Source organism: Geotrypetes seraphini, chromosome 4 (genome assembly GCF_902459505.1).
Source record: "Geotrypetes seraphini chromosome 4, aGeoSer1.1, whole genome shotgun sequence".
NCBI lineage: Eukaryota > Metazoa > Chordata > Amphibia > Gymnophiona > Dermophiidae > Geotrypetes > Geotrypetes seraphini.
The window spans coordinates 275,673,933-275,692,814 of record NC_047087.1 but is presented as its reverse complement, the minus strand read 5'-3'; the positions used below and the strand labels follow the sequence as shown (position 1 = coordinate 275,692,814).

General features: G+C 41.3%; 1 protein-coding gene across 2 annotated transcripts in view; it reads left to right on the top strand.

Annotated features, from left to right (window-relative positions):
* The window catches only part of DOCK1 (dedicator of cytokinesis 1), a 926,077-nt gene that overhangs the window by 882,993 nt on the left and 24,202 nt on the right, over positions 1-18,882 (top strand). For both annotated transcript variants that reach the window (XM_033940914.1, XM_033940915.1), the window contains exon 51: positions 17,972-18,117. In XM_033940914.1, the coding sequence (XP_033796805.1) occupies positions 17,972-18,117 (146 nt within the window). The remainder of the gene's footprint in view (positions 1-17,971; positions 18,118-18,882) is intronic.

Genomic DNA, 18,882 nt, shown 5'->3' with positions numbered 1-18,882 from the left:
GATACAGTAATGTAGAGCATGACAGAACATTTTAGATCATGACATGATAGGACAATACATAGGGGAGCATGATAGTATTCAAAAAGCATGGCATTACTTAATAGGGTATGAAAGGACAAGATCTCATACAGCATGAAGTGGTGATGTTATGAGTTTGGTATGATATTGCAGTGACTAATAGAGCTTGACAGTACATTATAGTGCCTGACAGTATGAATCATGGTAAGGCAGTACATAACAGAGCATGGCAGTGCAAGGTATGGCAGACAATACATACAAGAACATGGCAGGAACATGACAGTGCATGGCTTGGCAGGACAACACATAACTGTGTTAGTATGGTATAACATGGAACGGTTGGAAAGTGCAGAAGTGTCAGGAATAACAGTGCATGACACTACGTGGCATGGCAAGATAATGCATAACAGCGCATATGTGTTAGATATGATTTAGTATGGAATATATGGTAGGGCATGGTAGTATTAGTAATGGTTAATTTTGTTGCTTAGACAGTGGTATTTAGACTGGAGCTATTTCATAAAAAGTTAAACGCTGTTTCAAAAAGTTAAAATGCTATTTTAAAAAATGGAGGCGCTTAAGGGTGCCTCCCAAAAGATTGCCATTATCCTATCTATGAAGGGCCTTATGACGCCTAATACCACTTTAGGTATGGTTAATGCCGGAAGTGGCATTAGACATCATAAGGCACCTCCATAGACACAGTTCTCGTGAAAGGTAGGCCTACCTTTCTAGCGCCTACCTTTCACGTAGCCATTATTCTGTAAATGGTGCCGTTGCGTGATTGACACGTGACTAGAGGCCGTTTTTAAGGTGGCTGCCAATAATGACGCCATTTACAGAATCCAGGCCTAATTGAATAGGAAAACTAAGTAGGCCCAGAGAGAGCTTTGCAATGAGACTTCCTCTATAACGCCATCTTAACCTCCTATTTTCAGAACTGGAAAGTGGAAGAATAAGATGATGTGAATAGAATAGTCAGTGACGGGTATATAAATAGAGCATGGTTTTTGCAGTTATTGTAAGACGATATCTGTTGTTTAATGAGGAAATGAATGTCTCTCTAATTCCATTGTATTTTTTTTAACTGTTATGTGACATACCCTTGTGAATAGTTCTGAAGTTCCTTTTTAGTATCCTGAGTTATGACTTCATCAATACAGTGGCATAGTACCAAAAGATGTCCCACACAGAACTGAAAAACAAGAAAAGGAGAAGAAAAAGTCTTTATGTGATATACAGAGGGTAGGGGTGGACTAATGGTCTTCTAGTGCAATTGAAAAATGAGAACTCCAGAAGATAAAAGATTAAAACAATTTATTAATGTATAGCGGTCCAAATAAAAATAATAGGAGTAAAAATAAAAATTTATCAAGAAGTGTGCTCATAGACACATATACTCAGATGAGCTCATACAATCAATATGGAATTGTGGTTTGATGATGAACACCTGTATCAGGAGTTAAAGCATAGAAGCCACAGTTTAAAACACCTATAATCAATTATTTTTAAACCATAAAAATGACATAACAAAGTCTAAAATGTAATAACATTGAATAAAGCATGCACAACTATTAACATTTGATCAATGTCTGTTGTATTCCAGAAATTCTTTGGATAGTTCAAACATAAATTATAATTACTATGTAATACTACAAACTAATTTAATTTGTAGAAGCAGTTCATAGAGACACTGCAAATCAAAGCTTTTATGAGTATGCCATTGGACAGGTGCAATCTTTGATGCTCATGTCTACAACATTTAAACTTTCACAGTGGTCATAGCCATGCCCTGCTTGCAGAGCTGCACCAGTTCATTGTGGCTGACAAGGTATTTCCTCTCAATTGATTAAAATGAGAGAAGCTCGACAGTTCAAAACTCAAGCTCGATTGGAATCGCTATACTCAACCTCTTTCCACCAAAGTCCTCTATGAGAATCTAGCTGAAGCCAGGGGAAAAAAATGAACACTCACAAATTCTCCTCTCCCTTGTTTATCGACAACCGTAGAATAAAAAAAAAAGAGAACTAAAAAAAGCGGAAAGTGGTGCAAATCCAAAGACAAAAATGAAAAAACACACTGGAAAAAGTTACTAGAGGATTACAAATTAGCTATCTACAAAGCTAAAAAGGCCTTTTGTACCAAACTTCCACAACAAACCCCAAACAGATCTAAGAACCTCTTTACACTGTTAAAAAAACCAACTTGCTGACTACCTCACAAGAAAATTGCTAAGACCTACAAACTAGCCTGGACAGTGAAACCTTTTCCATCTTCTTCCAAGAAAAAAATCAACTGTACATGCTTGAATCTTGATTCCACATTCCAAAACCCACCAAACAACAGAAATAACCCCTTCCCAGATAAAAAAAAACCTGACATCTGAAACCCTAAGTCACTTTGAGCCAGTCTCTCATGATGACCTCACTAAAACAATCAGCACACTATGACCCTCCGGCTTCATCCTTGATCTATGTCCACCCAACTTCCTGTTGTCCACAAAGGACACCTTCATTAAATCAATCCTTCCCCTAATAAACTACTCCCTTCAAACAGGAATAGTACCACAAAGCTGGAAATCAGCCATCATCAGACATATCTTAACCCTCCTCCCCACCTTGGTAACTACAGACCAGTCGCCAACCTTCCAGCCATCTCCAAGATCCTAGCAAAGACTATACTATCACAACTCCAGACCTCCATCAGCAAACAAGATGCCCTCTCCTCCTACCAATCTGACTTCAGGAAATTCCATAGCATGGAAACAATCCTGCAGACATCATCGACAACTGCTTGAACATGCTAGACAAAGGAAACGATGTATTATTGGTTCTTCTAGACCTTAGTGCCACTTTTGACACCATTGATCATCCCCGCCTCCTTTCCAGACTCGCAGATAACGGAATCCACAAAATTGCACTCCACTGGTTCTCATCATTCCTAAACCAAAGACTGCTAATATCTGTTCTATCAAAACTGAAACCAATAAAATATAGAGTACCTCTATAACAGACTGGTAATAGATATTATAGATGACAAAACTATATCTGCCACTAGGTTCAAATTGAGATGCCAAAATATCCAAACTACACAATTGCCTCACAGATATAAAGAGCTGGATGACTCAAAACAAGCTCCAATTAAACGCTGCAAAAACTGAGCTCCTTTGGATACTGAGCTCCCTGGATCGGTAGCATGGAATGTTGCTACTCTTTGGGTTTTGGCCAGGTACTAGTGACCTGGATTGGCTACCATGAGAATGGGCTACTAGGCTTGATGGACCTTTGGTCTGACCCAGTAAAGCTATTTTTATGTTCTTATGGATACGGAGAGATAACCCCAAACTTGCCAATCCTTCGATCTCCTGGGAATCCACCACCCTAACTAAGATAAGGTATGCAGCCTAGGTAAGAGTGACCTTCAATTCCACTATCACTCTCTGATCATATCTCCCAAGTGGTATCTACCTCATTCTACTACCTCCGACAACTCCAAAAAATCTGAAGATATTTTTCAGAACCAGACTTTTCACAGCTACTCTACACCTTTATCCTCTCCCACATGGCCTACTGCAACATGCTACTAAACGGTCTCACTTCAAAAAATCTCCATTGACTACAACGAGTACAAAACACCACTATCCGCCTCCTAGAAAACTTTCACATATGTGACCCAATCGTCCAGCATTGTACGCAGCTCACTTGCTACCTATCAATAAATGATGTGCATTCAAGAGCCTGGTAATGGCCTACAAAGTTTTCCACAACATGGTACCAACTTATATGGCCTCCAAACTACCACCTTACACCCCAAACTGGCAACTTTGCTTGCAAGAAGAAAAAAGACAACAAACATCTTCAGGACACTCCCTGTGCCTTGAGAATGCTCAGAAAAGATCCTACTTGCACAACCTACTACACCTCTGGAACCAATTAGCACCTCACATCAGATCACTAGAAGGACTACTGCACTTCAGGAAGGAAATAACTCACTTCTTCTTCTTCTAATCTTCTATGAAATAGCTCCAGTCTAAATACTACTGTCTACGCAACAAGATTAATCATCACTGATACCACTGTGCCCTACATTTCATACCATGCCATACCTAACACATATTATCATGCACTGTTATGTACAATCATCCACTGTCATTGCCGATAATTCCACACTTTGCTAAACATTCCATGCTATACCACACCTAGCATATATTATCATTCACAGGTATGCATTGTACTGCTATGCAATGTCATATTCCTGCCATGCTCTTGTATATAGTGTGTGCAATACCATGTACTGTCATGCATCCTAATACACTGCCATGCTCTGTTATGTTCTGCCTTACCACTCTTCATACTGCCAGGCACTATAATTACTGTTAAGCTCTATTGGTCAATGTCAAACCAAACTCAATGTCAAACTCAATGTCAAACCAAACTCATAACATCAGCACCCCATGTCCTATTAAGTATTGCCATGCTTTTTGACTACAATCATGCTCCCCTATGTATTGTTCTATCATGTCATGACCTAAAATGTACTATTATGTTTTATATTACTATACCCTATTCTACTTTATTATTTTAAAAAAACCCTGTCATTCCTTATTATGTATGTAAACTTGTAACCCATTCTGAACTCTTCTGGGAGGATGGGATATAAATCCAAATAAATAAATAAATTAGTTGACCTAGAAGCTAAACTTGAAGACCTTGAAAACAGATCTGGGTGCAATAACTCTTTGACCTTCCCAAGACTATGGCTGGTAAAAATCTGCATAGCTTTCTAGAAAATTGGATCTCCACTACTCTCCAGTTAAAAAGATACAGTGGGGCCCTCCTAATAGACCAAGATTAGTAATTTTTTGTGCTTTAAACTCTGCATAGAAGGCTGAAATTTTGAAGAACTGCGGAATGGGAAAAGCTTGCAATTTAAAAATAAAGTAGTTATGTGCTTCCAGGATTAATCTATGTGGGTCTCACAAGATTGCCACAGATTTTCAGTCTTGTGCTCTCGTTTGATTCAGCATCAGATACGGTTTGCACTGTTATACCCAACCAAGATTAGAATCATGCATGCCAGCACATTATTTTGAATCAGTGGAGGAAGCTGCCAAATTTGTGGAGGACAATGTACTATCTATGCCAGTGCCATAGGATGAAGCAAGAGCATATGGCTGACATCAAGATGGAGCGACTACACAGCAGGATTTGAAGAGAATCTATACCAGCAGCTCCTCTGGGCACATATTGCAATATCCTAATATGGGTAGACTGAATGGCTGGGAGATAAACAGTTGTAGGTATGAATGTCGGAATGGGTAGGTAGATGGATGTGTAAAAGAATAAGTGAGGGTAAATAGGCTTGTGTATATGCAGGTACCTATATGAGTAAATACATGAGGGTCAATCTAGATATATATATGCCTTATTACATGAATAAGCCCAAATAATTGGCCAGCAATTCTAGCTGGCTGGTAGAAGACAATATTGGATTATGTATCTATTTCCAGGGCAAGTTGATGTTCATTCTGTGTGGGGTAGAAGAGGTTTATGGGAAGTGGCATGTTTAGGTGTGTGGAATGATATAGAGTTAAGAAGGGGTAGAGTGTAGGAGGGCAGGTAGGACTGGGAGGCTCAGGATGAGTTTTTGGGAAAACAGACAAGGGTCATGTATTATCAAGATAACCTGGAGACCTGGGGGGCAATGGCTGGGATGCCCACTGGGATACAACAGACAGTAGAATGCTCTTTGAGATATCATCCTTTATCAAGTTTGATTAATTTGACATCTCTGCGGGATTCAGCAAACTGTAGGATCCTGGTATGCGGGTTGCTGAATCCCAGGGCAAAAAAAGAACACTGCTTGAAAGCCACCTTGCAAGCCGCATTACATTCCTGTGGCCCAGGAGCAACAGGTCACAAAGACACAGCTGAATGCTCCAGGGCCTGCAGAGCAGTGTTCCTTCCAGCTCATGGCCACCCTCCCCTGGCACCAGACCTCCCTGAGATTCAAGATCCCCAAGTCCCTCTTCAGGAGAAAGGAATACTTTCCAAGTGATATGCTTAAGCAAAGCAAAATCAATTGGCTTAAAGAGCCATACCACTGAAGGCTCTGTTCTGGATTTTTTACATAGTGAAGCCCTTTGATAAGCTGAGAATTATAGGACAATGAGAATTTAAGTCCCTGGAGTACAATAGTTCAGGATAGTGCCAAGATTTACTCTGATGGCTGATGTTTACAGCCCCAGATGATAGAGAGGAGATAAGTACGAGTTGAAGATAGCTTTAGGCTAAGAATGAATGGGATCAGAGAGAGAAAACATTTTCCTTGAACATATAGATTCATCTGGCAGATGGTTTCCTTGCAGGAAATAACATATCCTAAGTAAAGCCTAAGTGGAACTAAGTGCTGCTCAGTTTCCTACTGTGAGGGTTGATGATCTGAAACTGAAATGAATAAGGCAGCTCTCGTTTCAAGTGATTGACTATAGAACAAAAGTAATATGCAAAGGGGTAGAACTGTATGCCTGTGTATCAGAGACATTTTCTGATGGAGCTAGGAAATTGCTAGAGAATCATGTTGCCTGGTTTCCATCAGAACTTGTGCAGGATCTCTGCTATGAATGGGATAGGGAATAAGTATAAAGTAGAATCTAAGTCCAGACGATTGCTAGGCCATCCTTCACCAGCCAGATTGAGGATGGAAGTATTGAACAACAGAGGAATGTCATATCTCCATATTTAACTTGGTTATCTGCCTGAAGTAATAGCAGAAAGGCATAAAATAGTGCTCTGCTAATGTGAACTTTCAGTCTTTCAGAACTTTGATCGTATGTGGGGAGTGTGTGGTACAGTGGTTAGAGCTACAGCCTCAGCACCCTGACGCTGCGGGTTCAAATCCCATGTTAATCCTTGTGACCCTGGGCAAGTCACTTAATCCACCATTGCCCCAGGTACATTAGAGTGTGAGCCCACCAGGACAGAGGAAAAAATTCTTGAGTGCCTGAATGTAAACCACTTAGGCCACAAATGGTATATAAATAATAAATAAATGTGCCCTGGGTAAGGGGAGAAAATAGTTTTAGGCTGTTGTAAGGAAACTGATATTCTACCGGGGTAAAGGGAATAGCTGTGGTCCAGTTGTGCAGTGATATCCATATTTGTTGCATAGTTTTAAGCTAAGCTGAAAGTAGAAAGAATGACTTATGTGTGCCAGTTTGATGTGGCTTCTTCGATAGCTATGAGGTTAGGCTTGTTCGTTTCTATTATTTCAGTGATGCCAGATGACAGTTGTTTTTTTTAGGTCAACTGAGCTAGGATTAAGTATTTTCTTGGGTGGGGTTTGTGTCCTTGATAGCAGGATCTGTTGTGGCGTCAGGTTGAATGAAATTAGATAGCAGGAACAAGATTGGAGATCGCTCCTGATCTGATTCCTCTGTATCCAAGGGGATTTCACAAGGGGTTTTATAAGATGGTTGGGGGGTGGCTTTGGGTCCAAGGGGAAGCATTGTTAGGGAGGGTATGAGCAGGGGACATCAGGAGAGGATATATGTTGGGAGGCTTTAAGAGGGAAGATTTGATATGGGGTAGTCATTGGAGGGGGAAAGCAATTCCTGTTTTCACATGCTGGTCCATTTAAGAACTGGCCCAGGAGTTTCTGGCTATGGCATAAGTAGCCTGATTCACCTAGTCAGGAAAAATAACACCAGCTTTTAGCTAATATCATTTTTTTGAGGAATAATGATAGCTTACAGTGTTCACTGCAAGCTGGATTTTTCAATTTACATAGTAATGAAATGTTTTGTACACATTTGTGTGTTTTGCATCTCATTATTCCATCTGCTGTGCTAAGTTAAATTAATGCATTTTAGGGTAATACACATTATTGCCATTTAGTGCATGTTAAGATGCAAATAACACACCTTAGTAACTCCCTCCTCCCCCTGGGGAAGGATGAAGGAATAGTCTTCCCTTGGGGCATAGAACAACGCAGATAGCTTTTAATTTTAGAAGGAAAGTGTAGACTGTATTTATTGACAAAAGTTTTAACTTATTTAGAAAGTAGAAGAGTGATGTTGGATGATTTGGGTTCTTATTTTTTTATGATTAAGGCCTCCTTTTATTAAACTGTGCTAGCAGTTTTTAGCGCGGGGAGCTGTGCTGAATGCCTCGGGCTACTCCCGACGCTCATAGGAACTCTATGAGCATCGGGAGCAGTGCAGGGCATTCAGCGCGGCTCCAAGCGCTAGAAACTGCTAGCACATTTTAATAAAAGGGGAAGTAAGTGTATTGTAGAGATGACTATGTATACTTAGTAAGGTATTGTTTCCACAGAAACCGCCCTTACTAAAGTTTCCAATGACCTATTCCTGGCCAAATCCAAAGGCCTGTACTCTATCCTCATCCTCCTTGATCTATCTGCTACCTTTGATACTGTTGATCACCATCTGCTCTTTGATACGCCATCCTCGCTGGAATTCCAGGGTTCTGCTCTCTCTTGGCTTTCTTCCTATCTCTCCCTTCGCACCTTCAGTGCATGCAACAGTGGTTCTTCCTCCACAACCATCCTGCCATCAATTGGCTCTGTCCTGGGACCACTTCTTTTCTCAATCTGCACCTACTCACTTGGAGCACTGATCTCCTCCCATGGTTTCCAGTATCACCTATATGCTGATGACTCCCAGATCTACTTCTCCACACCGGACATCTCTACTGTAACCCAGACTGGAGTCTCAGCCTGTCTGTCCGACATTGCTGCCTGGATGTCTCACCGCCATCTAAATCTGAATATGGCTAAAACAAAGCTACTCATCTTCCCACCTAAACCCACCTCTCCACTTCTACCGTTCTCTGTCTCTGTGGACAACACTCGCATCCTCTCTGTCTTGTGTGCTCACAATCTCGAAGGTCATCTTTGACTCCTCTCTTTCCTTCTCCTCCCAGATACAACATATTGCTAAAACTTGCCGCTTCTTCCTCTGTAAGATTACCAAAAACTGACCTTTCCTCTCCGATCATACTACCAAAACACTTATGCACACCCTCATCACCTTACACTTAGATTACTGCAACTTGGTACTCTCAGGTCGTAAAAACATAGAGTATGACGGCAGAAAAGGGCCGTCGGCCCAACAAGTCTGCCCACTCAAATAACTCACCCCCCTAAGCACTTCCTCGAAGTGAACCCACATGTTTATCCCATTTATTCTTAAAATCGAGCACGTTGTTGGCCTCTACTACCTGAAGTGGAAGATCATTCCATTGATCAACCACCCTTTCAGTGAAGAAATACTTCCTAGTGTCACCATGAAATCTAATCTAATCTAATCTAAATCTTGGGTTTATATACCGCATCATCTCCGCAGATGGAGCTCGACACGGTTTACATGGTTAGGGAAGGAACGGAACTCCAGTGGAATTATATAAGTATGAGAGAAGAGAGGTTGGTGTGAGAGTGCCAGGAGCGGGACGGGGTTACGTTCTGGAGAAGAGCCAGGTCTTCAGATGCTTACGGAATGGTAGAAGGGGGCTCAAATTGCGGAGAGGGGAAGGGAGACCGTTCCAGAGCTGAGTGATTCTGAAAGGGAGGGAAGAGCCAAGTTTACCAACAAGGGAGATGCCTTTTAAGGAGGGGTAGGATAGTTTTAATTTTTGAGTGGATCTAGTGGAGGTTGGATTTGAGGAATTCCAGGATAGAGAAATATCTCACCTCTGATTTTTAGCGGATGCCCTCTTGTCGCCGTAGGTCCTGCAAGGAAAAAGATGTCTTCTTCCACCTCAATACGGCCAGTAACATATTTGAACGTCTCTATCATGTCTCTCCTCTCTCTGCGTTCCTCGAGAGTGTATAGCTGCAACTTACCTAGACGTTCTTCATATGGGAGATCCTTGAGTCTTGAGACCATCCTAGTGGCCATTCGCTGAACCGATTCCATTCTCAGCACATCCTTTTGATAGTGTGGCCTCCAAAATTGAACACAATATTCCAGATGTGGTCTAACCATGGACCTGTACAGCGGCATTACCACTTCAGGCTTTCGGCTGACAAAACTTCTCCGGATGCAACCCAGCATTTGTCTAGCCTTTGATGAAGCTTTCTCCACTTGATTGGCTGTCTTCATATCTTCACTAATGATTACTCCCAGGTCCCATTCTGTAACAGTTTTAGTTAAGGTCTCACCATTCAGAGTGTAGGTTCTGCATGGGTTTCCGCTACCAAGGTGCATAACTTTACACTTCTTGGCATTAAAACTCAGTTGCCAAATAGTAGACCATTGCTCCAGTAAAAGTAGGTCCTGTGTCATAGTGTCAGGCACGGTACCTCCGTCCACTACATTGTATAATTTAGCATCATCGGCAAATAATGCAATTTTACCCTGAAGTCCCTGAGGCAGATCCCATATGAAAATATTAAATAGGATTGGACCCAGGACCAATCCCTGCGGTACACCACTAAACACCTCCGACGTTTCAGAGAGAGTACCGTTTACCACTACCCTTTGAAGTCTGCCACTGAGCCAGTCTTTAACCCATGCAGTTAATGTTTCTCCTAGTCCCAGCAAGCTCATCTTGTTCAATAATCTACGGTGTAGGACACTATCAAAAGCCTTACTGAAGTCCAGATACACTACATCCAGGAACTCTCCCTTATCTAGTTTTTTCGTTACCCAGTCAAAGAAGCTGATTAGATTGGATTGGCAGGACCTTCCCTTTGTAAATCCATGCTGATGGGGGGTCCCTCAGCCTCTCATTGTCCAGAACCGTATCCAAGTTGTGTTTAATCAACGTTTCCATAAGTTTATACACTATTGATGTAAGATTTATCGGCCTGTAATTTGCAGTCTCTGACCTGCATCCCTTTTTGTGAAGCGGAATGATGTTAGCTGTTTTCCAGTTTAATGGGACATTTCCCGTGCTCAAGGAAAGATTGAAGAGCTTGGCTAATGGTTCTGCTAGGACATCTCTCAATTCCCTAAGCACTCTCGGGTACAACTTATCCGGCTTTATTCACTTTGAGCCTTGACAATTCTTGGTAGATGCTGCTGGTGGAAAATTCAAAATTCCTGAACAGGTCTTCTGAGCTGTGGACCGTATCCCAGCATCTCACAGGTAAATACTGAGCAGAAGTATTTGTTCAGTAGTTTGGCTTTATTGGAGTCCAATTCTGCAAAGTTGCCGTCGGGTTTCCTCAGGCGCACTATCCCGTCAGTATTCCTCTTTCTATCACTAACATACCTGAAAAATGATTTATCTCCTTTTTTAATATTCCTAGCTTAATTTTCTTCCATCCAGAGTTTGGCGCTTCTGACCTCTGTTTTAACAGTTCTAGATTTCTCTAGATAAGTTTCTTTGGCTTCTGCTCATTGCGATTGTGTGTAGGATACAAATGCTCTTTTCTTCTGTTTTACGAGTTCCGAGATCTCTGCAGAGAACCATTGGGGTTTGTTATTTCTCCGCCGTTTACTCATGGTTTTTATAAAGAGGTTGTTTGCTTCCTGTAGGGTAGATTTCAGAGCTGACCACATTACCTCCACATTATCTGTTGTGTCTTGGTTTTGCAGCGCCTCATAGACAAAATCTCCCATGCTCTCGAAGTTAGTGCCAATAAAGTTAAGGACCTTCGTTGACGTGTTCGACCTCATGGATCCCTTCCTGAGGTGAAACCACACCATGTTGTGGTCGCTGGAGGCCAACGCCTCACTTACCGAAACCTCTGTGACGCTATCTCCATTGGTGAGTATCAGGTCCAGAATTGCCTGATCTCTGGTGGGCTCCATTACCATTTGTTTGAGTCGTGCTCCTCGTAAAGAGGTTATTAGCCTTCTGCTGCTGCTGGTCATAGCTGAAAGTTTATTCCAGTTTACATCCGGTATGTTGAAGTCCCCGACAGTACAGTGTCTCCACGCAGAGTGATGGTCTTGATGTCTTTGATTAATTCTTTGTCTATGTCATCCTGTTGTTTAGGAGGTCTGTATACAATGCCCAGATACAGGCATTTGCCATTTCCCCTAGCAAGGTTCACTCAGAGGGACTCCCCTGTATACTTGACCCCTGTGATTCTGGTAATTTTGATTTCCTCCTTGATATATAGTGCTACCCCTCCTCCATTTTTGCCTACCCTGTCTCGGCGGAGTAAATTATATCCTGGTATAGCCATATTCCATCCGTGGGAATCCGAGAACCAGGTTTCAGATATTGCTACCACATCTAGGTCGGCGCTCCTCATTTCCGTCTCTAATTCCAGAATTTTATTGCCTAAACTGCGGGCATTAATGTACATAGCCTTCCATACTTCGTGTTTGCCCGGTCTGTGTGGAGATTTTCCCGTTTGACTTAGTTTTTCCCTTATTTCCCCATTTGAGTTAGTTTGTCCCCTGCAGTACTGTCTGCAACGTAAGTACTTACCTCAGACTCAGTAATGGAGTGGTTACTTACCATACCGGGATGGTTACTTACCACACCAGGATGAGAGTGGGTGCCCGCCCCCAACTCACCTAGTTTAAAGCCCTTTGGAGAAGGCAAGCTAGTCATCTACCGAAGACATTCTTCCCTCTTCTGGTCAGGTGAAGCCCGTCCGAACCCTGTAGTTCTTGAAGTGCTTCTCCATGGTCCAGGAAACCGAAGTCCATCTCTCTGCACCATCCGTGTAGCCACTCGTTTGTCTTCTGGATATGATCTTCCCTGGCTCTACCCTTGCCTCTCACTGGAAGGAAGGAAGAGAAGACCACCTGCGCTCCTATCCACTTCAGCTTCTCACCCAGGACTCCAAAGTCTTCGGGTATCCTCTCCGGGGTGTTCCTGGCAGTGTCGTTTCTCCCGACGTGGATGAGAAGCATTGGATAGTGGTCTTGGGGCTTTATCAGTCTTCCTAAGCTGGTGGTCACATCCTGGCTCCTGGCTCCTGGCAGACAACAAACCTCTCTTGATTTTGGATCCAGTCTACATATTGGCCCCTCGGTGCCCCGTAGCAGAGAGTCCCCAATGACTACCACTCTGCGCTTCTTCGGGGGGAGCTGATCCGTTACCCCTCGAGCCGGAGTCATCCACTGGAAATCCCCCTGAAAGTCGTCCTGAAAGTCGTTGGCTGGTCTTCCACTCTACCATCTTTCTCCCCTCCAATCTGTCCAGAATTTGGCTGCACAACTCATATTCCATGAGAGCCGTTATGCTCACATTACCCCTCTCCTAAAGTCACTTCATTGGCTTCCCATCCATTTCCAAATACAATTCAAACTCTTCTTACTGTCCTACAAATGCATTCACGCAGCTGCCCCTCATTATCTCTCTTCACTTCTCTCCCCCTATGTTCCCACCTGTAAGCTTTGCTTAACGGGTAAGTTCCTCCTATCTGTGCCCTTCTTTTCCTCTGCCAACTCTATACTCCATCCTTTCTGTCTTGCCGTGCCATATGCCTGGAACAAACTGCCTGTATCCCTACGGCAGGCTCCATCTCTGGCAGTGTTGAAGTCCAAATTAAAAGCCCACCTCTTTGAGACTGCTTTCAACACCTAACTTCTCTCACCTTGGGTTCTGCATCCCCAACTCTCTATGTCATGTCTGTCTTTCCAAGTTATATTGTAAGCTCTTAAGAGCAGGGAATGTTTATTTAATGTCAAAATGTACATCACTGTCTACACCCTTCATTACTATAGAAGTGTTAAATAGTAGTAGTAATGATAGGTAGAAGATACATATTTGAACAGGAATAATAATTAAACATTTCTCTCACACATTATTTCATTTCCAGATATGTTACAGATTCATGTATATAATTTAAACAAACCAACAGATAGCATACTGAGAATAAAGTCCCTCTGATCCCATTCCTTCTAATAACTGCTTCCCCAATTGAAACAAAAAATAGGTGCTTTGTAATGTTGCTTTTAAACTAAAATGCACTACGAGGTCTTCATTTGTATCTCATATCCTCAAATATTTTTGATAACTAAGGAACCCTGTTACTAAAGTGTGCTATGCAATTTAGTGTGTGAATTCGCATGTGGGTAAGTCTCTCTTATCTGTACCCTTCTCCTGTACTGCCATCTCCAGACTCCGTCGCTTCTATCTTGCCACGGAGCTCATGCCTAAATTTACGTGCATAAATTCAAATTAAAACCAATTAATGCAAATAATTGCTTGTTAAGAAGCCAGTTATCAGCACTAATTAGCTTGTTTTTCAATTAATTAATGGCAGCCCCTGAAGTCCACTATCTCTCTATCCAAACTCATGGCAGAAAGAGGGAATTGAATGGAAGCAAGTGCCAAATACTTGAAGGACAAGGCATTTCTCACTAGATGAAGAGAATGTATTTAGAAATGCCCAACTCCTTGAGGATATACAGTACACAATAAAAAGTCTGAAAGCAGGCTGGTGGGGGAGATGTCATTGGCACTGAAGCCTCATATGGGAAACTGTTTGATGGCTCTACCTCGGCTCATTTGGATCCAAAGTGGCCCTTAAAATTAGTGAAGACCACTGATTTACTTTTGTATTTATTGAGACAAAAAACTTTGCAGTAAACTAATATGTTTTGTCCTTGATATAACTTAATTGACTGAGTTTCATCTCGCATAAATGTTGATGGCTAAACAACGCCTTCAGGCTTAAATGAAGATTTTTATGAGTAAAAGTGCTACATTTTGTTGAATTAATTTAATACTTTATAGTAGTGAATAATTTCATGAATAAGTACCCCGTTCGAATGCTTATTATTTTCTAAGTTAAAGCTTTGCGTTTATGCTAAAATATTAAAATTGTTATTGTGAATACCACACAATGACAGCTATTTAAGATACTTGTATTCTAACATCATTATAGTTTTCTTAATTATGAATACCATCAGTCAAGGTATGTGGTTAATTGTGTGTTCCATTTCTGTATGTAATACAAACATGTCTTTCATCACTGAATGCAAAGAGAAAGTTTGAGTGGAATCACGTGCATGAAAAAAGTTAACATGTTCAGTTACCTTGTAGCATTGTACGATCATATTTGTGGATCAGAAAAGCAACTGCCTAATGCAATTATATTAGATATTAGCTTCAGCTTGCTAAGAAAAAAAGTTATATTTAATTTTGGAAAAGAAAAGGACTTTTCTCTAACTAGGTAAAAAAATCACATTAAACATTGCTGTTATAAACATTTATAACAATGCATACTCTGTATATATGAATGCAAGTTGTGTGTACATGAATACATGTGTGTGTATATATATATATTTATCTCTATTTATCAACCTATATTGTTACTGAGATCAAAATAATTTAGGAAATAATTCTAAACATCTAATCTGGAAATTTAAGTTATTCATGTATTGTATATACTCAGATATGCAGAGGGATCATATCTGCCCTTCTCCAGTTCTCCGGGACCACACTAGAAAGAAGCATTGAAAAGATAAGACAATGGAGCTGGCAGAACCTCTCTGAGTTCTTTGAGTCCCCTTGGATATATCCCATCAGGCCCCTATTTTTAATTTAGCTAGCTCCACACAGAAGAGAATCTCTATCCACCACTATCTTTCACTTCTTATTGGCTGCTGATCCAGCAGCTTTGAGATTTTTTTTTTAGCTTTATTACCTCCTTTTTATATCTTCTACCTCAAGGACTGCAAACCGGTTCTTCAGTTCAACAGACACATAAGACATATCACATTCAATAGCCGAGTTGCTTACATTCACTAATTATCCTGCATACCTCTACAAGGTTTTTAGATCTCTAGAAGATGATGATTTAGTAATATCTTCTTTAAAAGAAAAAAAAAAGGGCTAGGTAGGAATTAACCTAATCCAATGTCTATTTTTTTTTTATCTGACACCTTTATGCAGAAGAGATTTTTTTAAAAGTTTAACATTTCTTGTGAAGACTCTCTTTTTTAAAGAAGCCTTTCATACTGAATTAAATGGTGATAGCACTATACACTAGCCTTTCTGTGTTATGGAAGGAGATGGATTTGCGTCATTCTTATTAGAATGGTTTTAGGTCTTTCTTTCAAAACAATGGAGTTCCTTTTGTTAGATTTTAATTTATGTTGTATTATATTTGTTTTGTCTCTTTTAAATATATTGTAAACCATTTTGATCTATGTAAGTTAAGTAACATATTAATTTTTTAAAAATATAAACCTAACCTTATTGACTTTTTAACCATTATTGCATATAGGCTATTTGAAGTTTTGCTATCACATCTATTTTACTGAGCTATAAAGGAATATGCAGACAACCCAAGTCTTAATGCACCACACACTCTGTGGTACCTATTCAAAGCAAAATAGGACCCATTTTAGATAGGATATGAAAAATGTCCATTGTATTTTAGAAACCTGCCAAATGTAGAGTCTATGGGGCTCATTTTCCAAAAATGCAGATGTCCAAAAATCAGCATAAACCATCACTTGGACATTTTGATCGCCAAAACGTCCAAGCGCCAATTTTCAAAACTTAAGTTTTTAGATGTCTTGCAGGGTATTCACTCTCCAGAACATCTAAATGCGCTTGGACGTCTTGTGGTTAATCTTGGAGTTAACTGATAAATTGTTCTGTGTGAATATTTGAACTACCAATTGCATAACATGTGACTGGACATTTCCATGCAGTTACATGAAAGAGGGCCAGTTCATTGAGCGTAGCAAAAAGTTAACGACATAGTTCCTCTAGCATTATCTGTGTAATTTTATTCATCCAGTTGACTGGCATAAAAATGCTTTTATACAACTACTCTGATAACCGGTTAGCATATAGACCACATTTTCAGTTGTTGACTTAAATACAAACGCTGGATAACATTCTGCTGAATATTGACCCTTTGGTTTCATCCACACATATCCCTTTGGCTATCACACTGGTATTTCATTTTGTGATGCCTTGATAGGAAAACCCAATGAAATATTTACTTATGAAAGGTATACCGTATTTTCACCCATATACCGCACACCCGTGTAAAATGCGCACACGGGTATAGCGTGCGGGGAACACAAATTTATGTTAAAAAAATTTAATATAGCGTGCACACGCGTATACCACGCATGCTAAAACCTCCTCCCGCCTACTCCGAACTGGCATCCTCTCCCCCCCCCCCCGCTCGCTTGCCCGAGAGAGCATTTTTTTTTCATTCGAATACGGCATTCCCCCTGCGAACCGGCATCCTCCCCCCCCCCCGCTCGTGTCACCCCCCCCCCCCGCGATCCTATATCCCCCCCAGCACCGCAAAGACAACTCTTACCTGATTGGGCACCAGCACCAGCACCAATGCACAGGATGTGCCAGTGCCAGTGCCCGAAGATCCTCCCTCATTGGGTTGGGCTGGGCTGGGCGGTGCGGTGCGAGAGAGATCCTCCTTCTTCCTGCGCCGGGCTGGACTAGGCTTTGAGCTTTTGCGCATGGTCAAAGCCTTCTGGTCTCACTCTCTCCGAGACGGAGAGAGCGAGACCAGAAGGCTTTGAGCATTTGCGCATGCTCAAAGCCTAGTCCAGCCCGGCGCAGGAAGGAGGATCTCTCTCGCACCGCACCACCCAGCCCAGCCCAGCCCAGCCCAACCCAACGAGAGAGGATCTTCGGGCACTGGCACATCCTGTGCATTGGTGCCGGTGCCCAATCGGGTAAGAGTTGTCTTTGAGGTACTGGAGGGGATGTAGGATCGCGGGGGAGGGGGAGTGACATGAGCGGGGGGGGGGAGGATGCCGGTTCGCAGGGGGAATGCCGGATTCGAATGAAAAAAAACATGTGTACAACGCGCTCACACGTATAACACGCATGGTTATGCACGGTTTGTAAAAATCGTGTATAACGCGCGCATTATATGCGTGAAAATACGGTACTCTTTAATGCTGTGACAAGAATAGGCCTTTCTGTGAAAGTATTTTTTTCTGATAAATTCAAATATATCAAATGCAGAAATAGAAAATTTTTAAGAATAAAATAATGCCAAATGCTAAGAAATGTTTTACCATTGGCAGGTATGGAGCTGAATGGCATGTCGGTTACTGAAATAACAGAGATCCCTCCTCCCTTACCTCTCAAAGGCAGCATGGGAGACTATGGAAACCTCACAGAAAATCAGGAATTGATTACTCCCACAACACCTCCACCCCCTCCTCAAAGGGTAAGCTCTTCCTCCTGAAAGGCATTTATTTTTCCTACTTGTAAGTAACTTGGCCAGCGGCAGTTTTAGCTGCTTGACCTGGTTTCTAAATGTACAAGACAATGACTCTGAGCAATAAGGAATGTCAGAGACCATTCTAAATGAGCCATAAACAAGAGAAGATAGATTTGGGATTAGAAAATGTAACAGGCAAACATAGTATTGTTAGATGGGTTGGTTGGACACTTTAAAGTGACAAGAAATAACCTCAGCAGCAAATTAGCTCTCACACTGAACAAATTCTGCTTCTCGAGAAGAAATAAACCATGTCATGGGTAGCTTCTCCTGGTTTGTTACAGCCATTATTCAGCAATCGTCCCCACAGGCGCTCACACTCCATTTTCTGTAACTACTTCCCTGCTATGTTTTCCATCATAGAGGTTTCTCTAGATACAGAAAGACATTGACTTTTACATACTTTCATTTAAAGTTTCATAGAAAATCTACATTACAGATTTTTAGAAAGATAGAAGAAATTATGAAACACAGTATCTTCAAGTCTGTATTACTATATGGAAAATCAGAGAGTAGATGATAGATTCATTCTTCAGGAGCTACGATATAAATTGTGAACAGCGATGCTATGCAATCACAGTGTGTGAATATTTAGCTATTGCTATGGATGAATTTCTGTCTGTTCTAATATCCACCATAGAGGAGAAAGGGGGGAAGGGTTGGGTTTCTTTTTATTAACCCAGTACCGGTAGTTTCTTTTGAGGCTTTCAG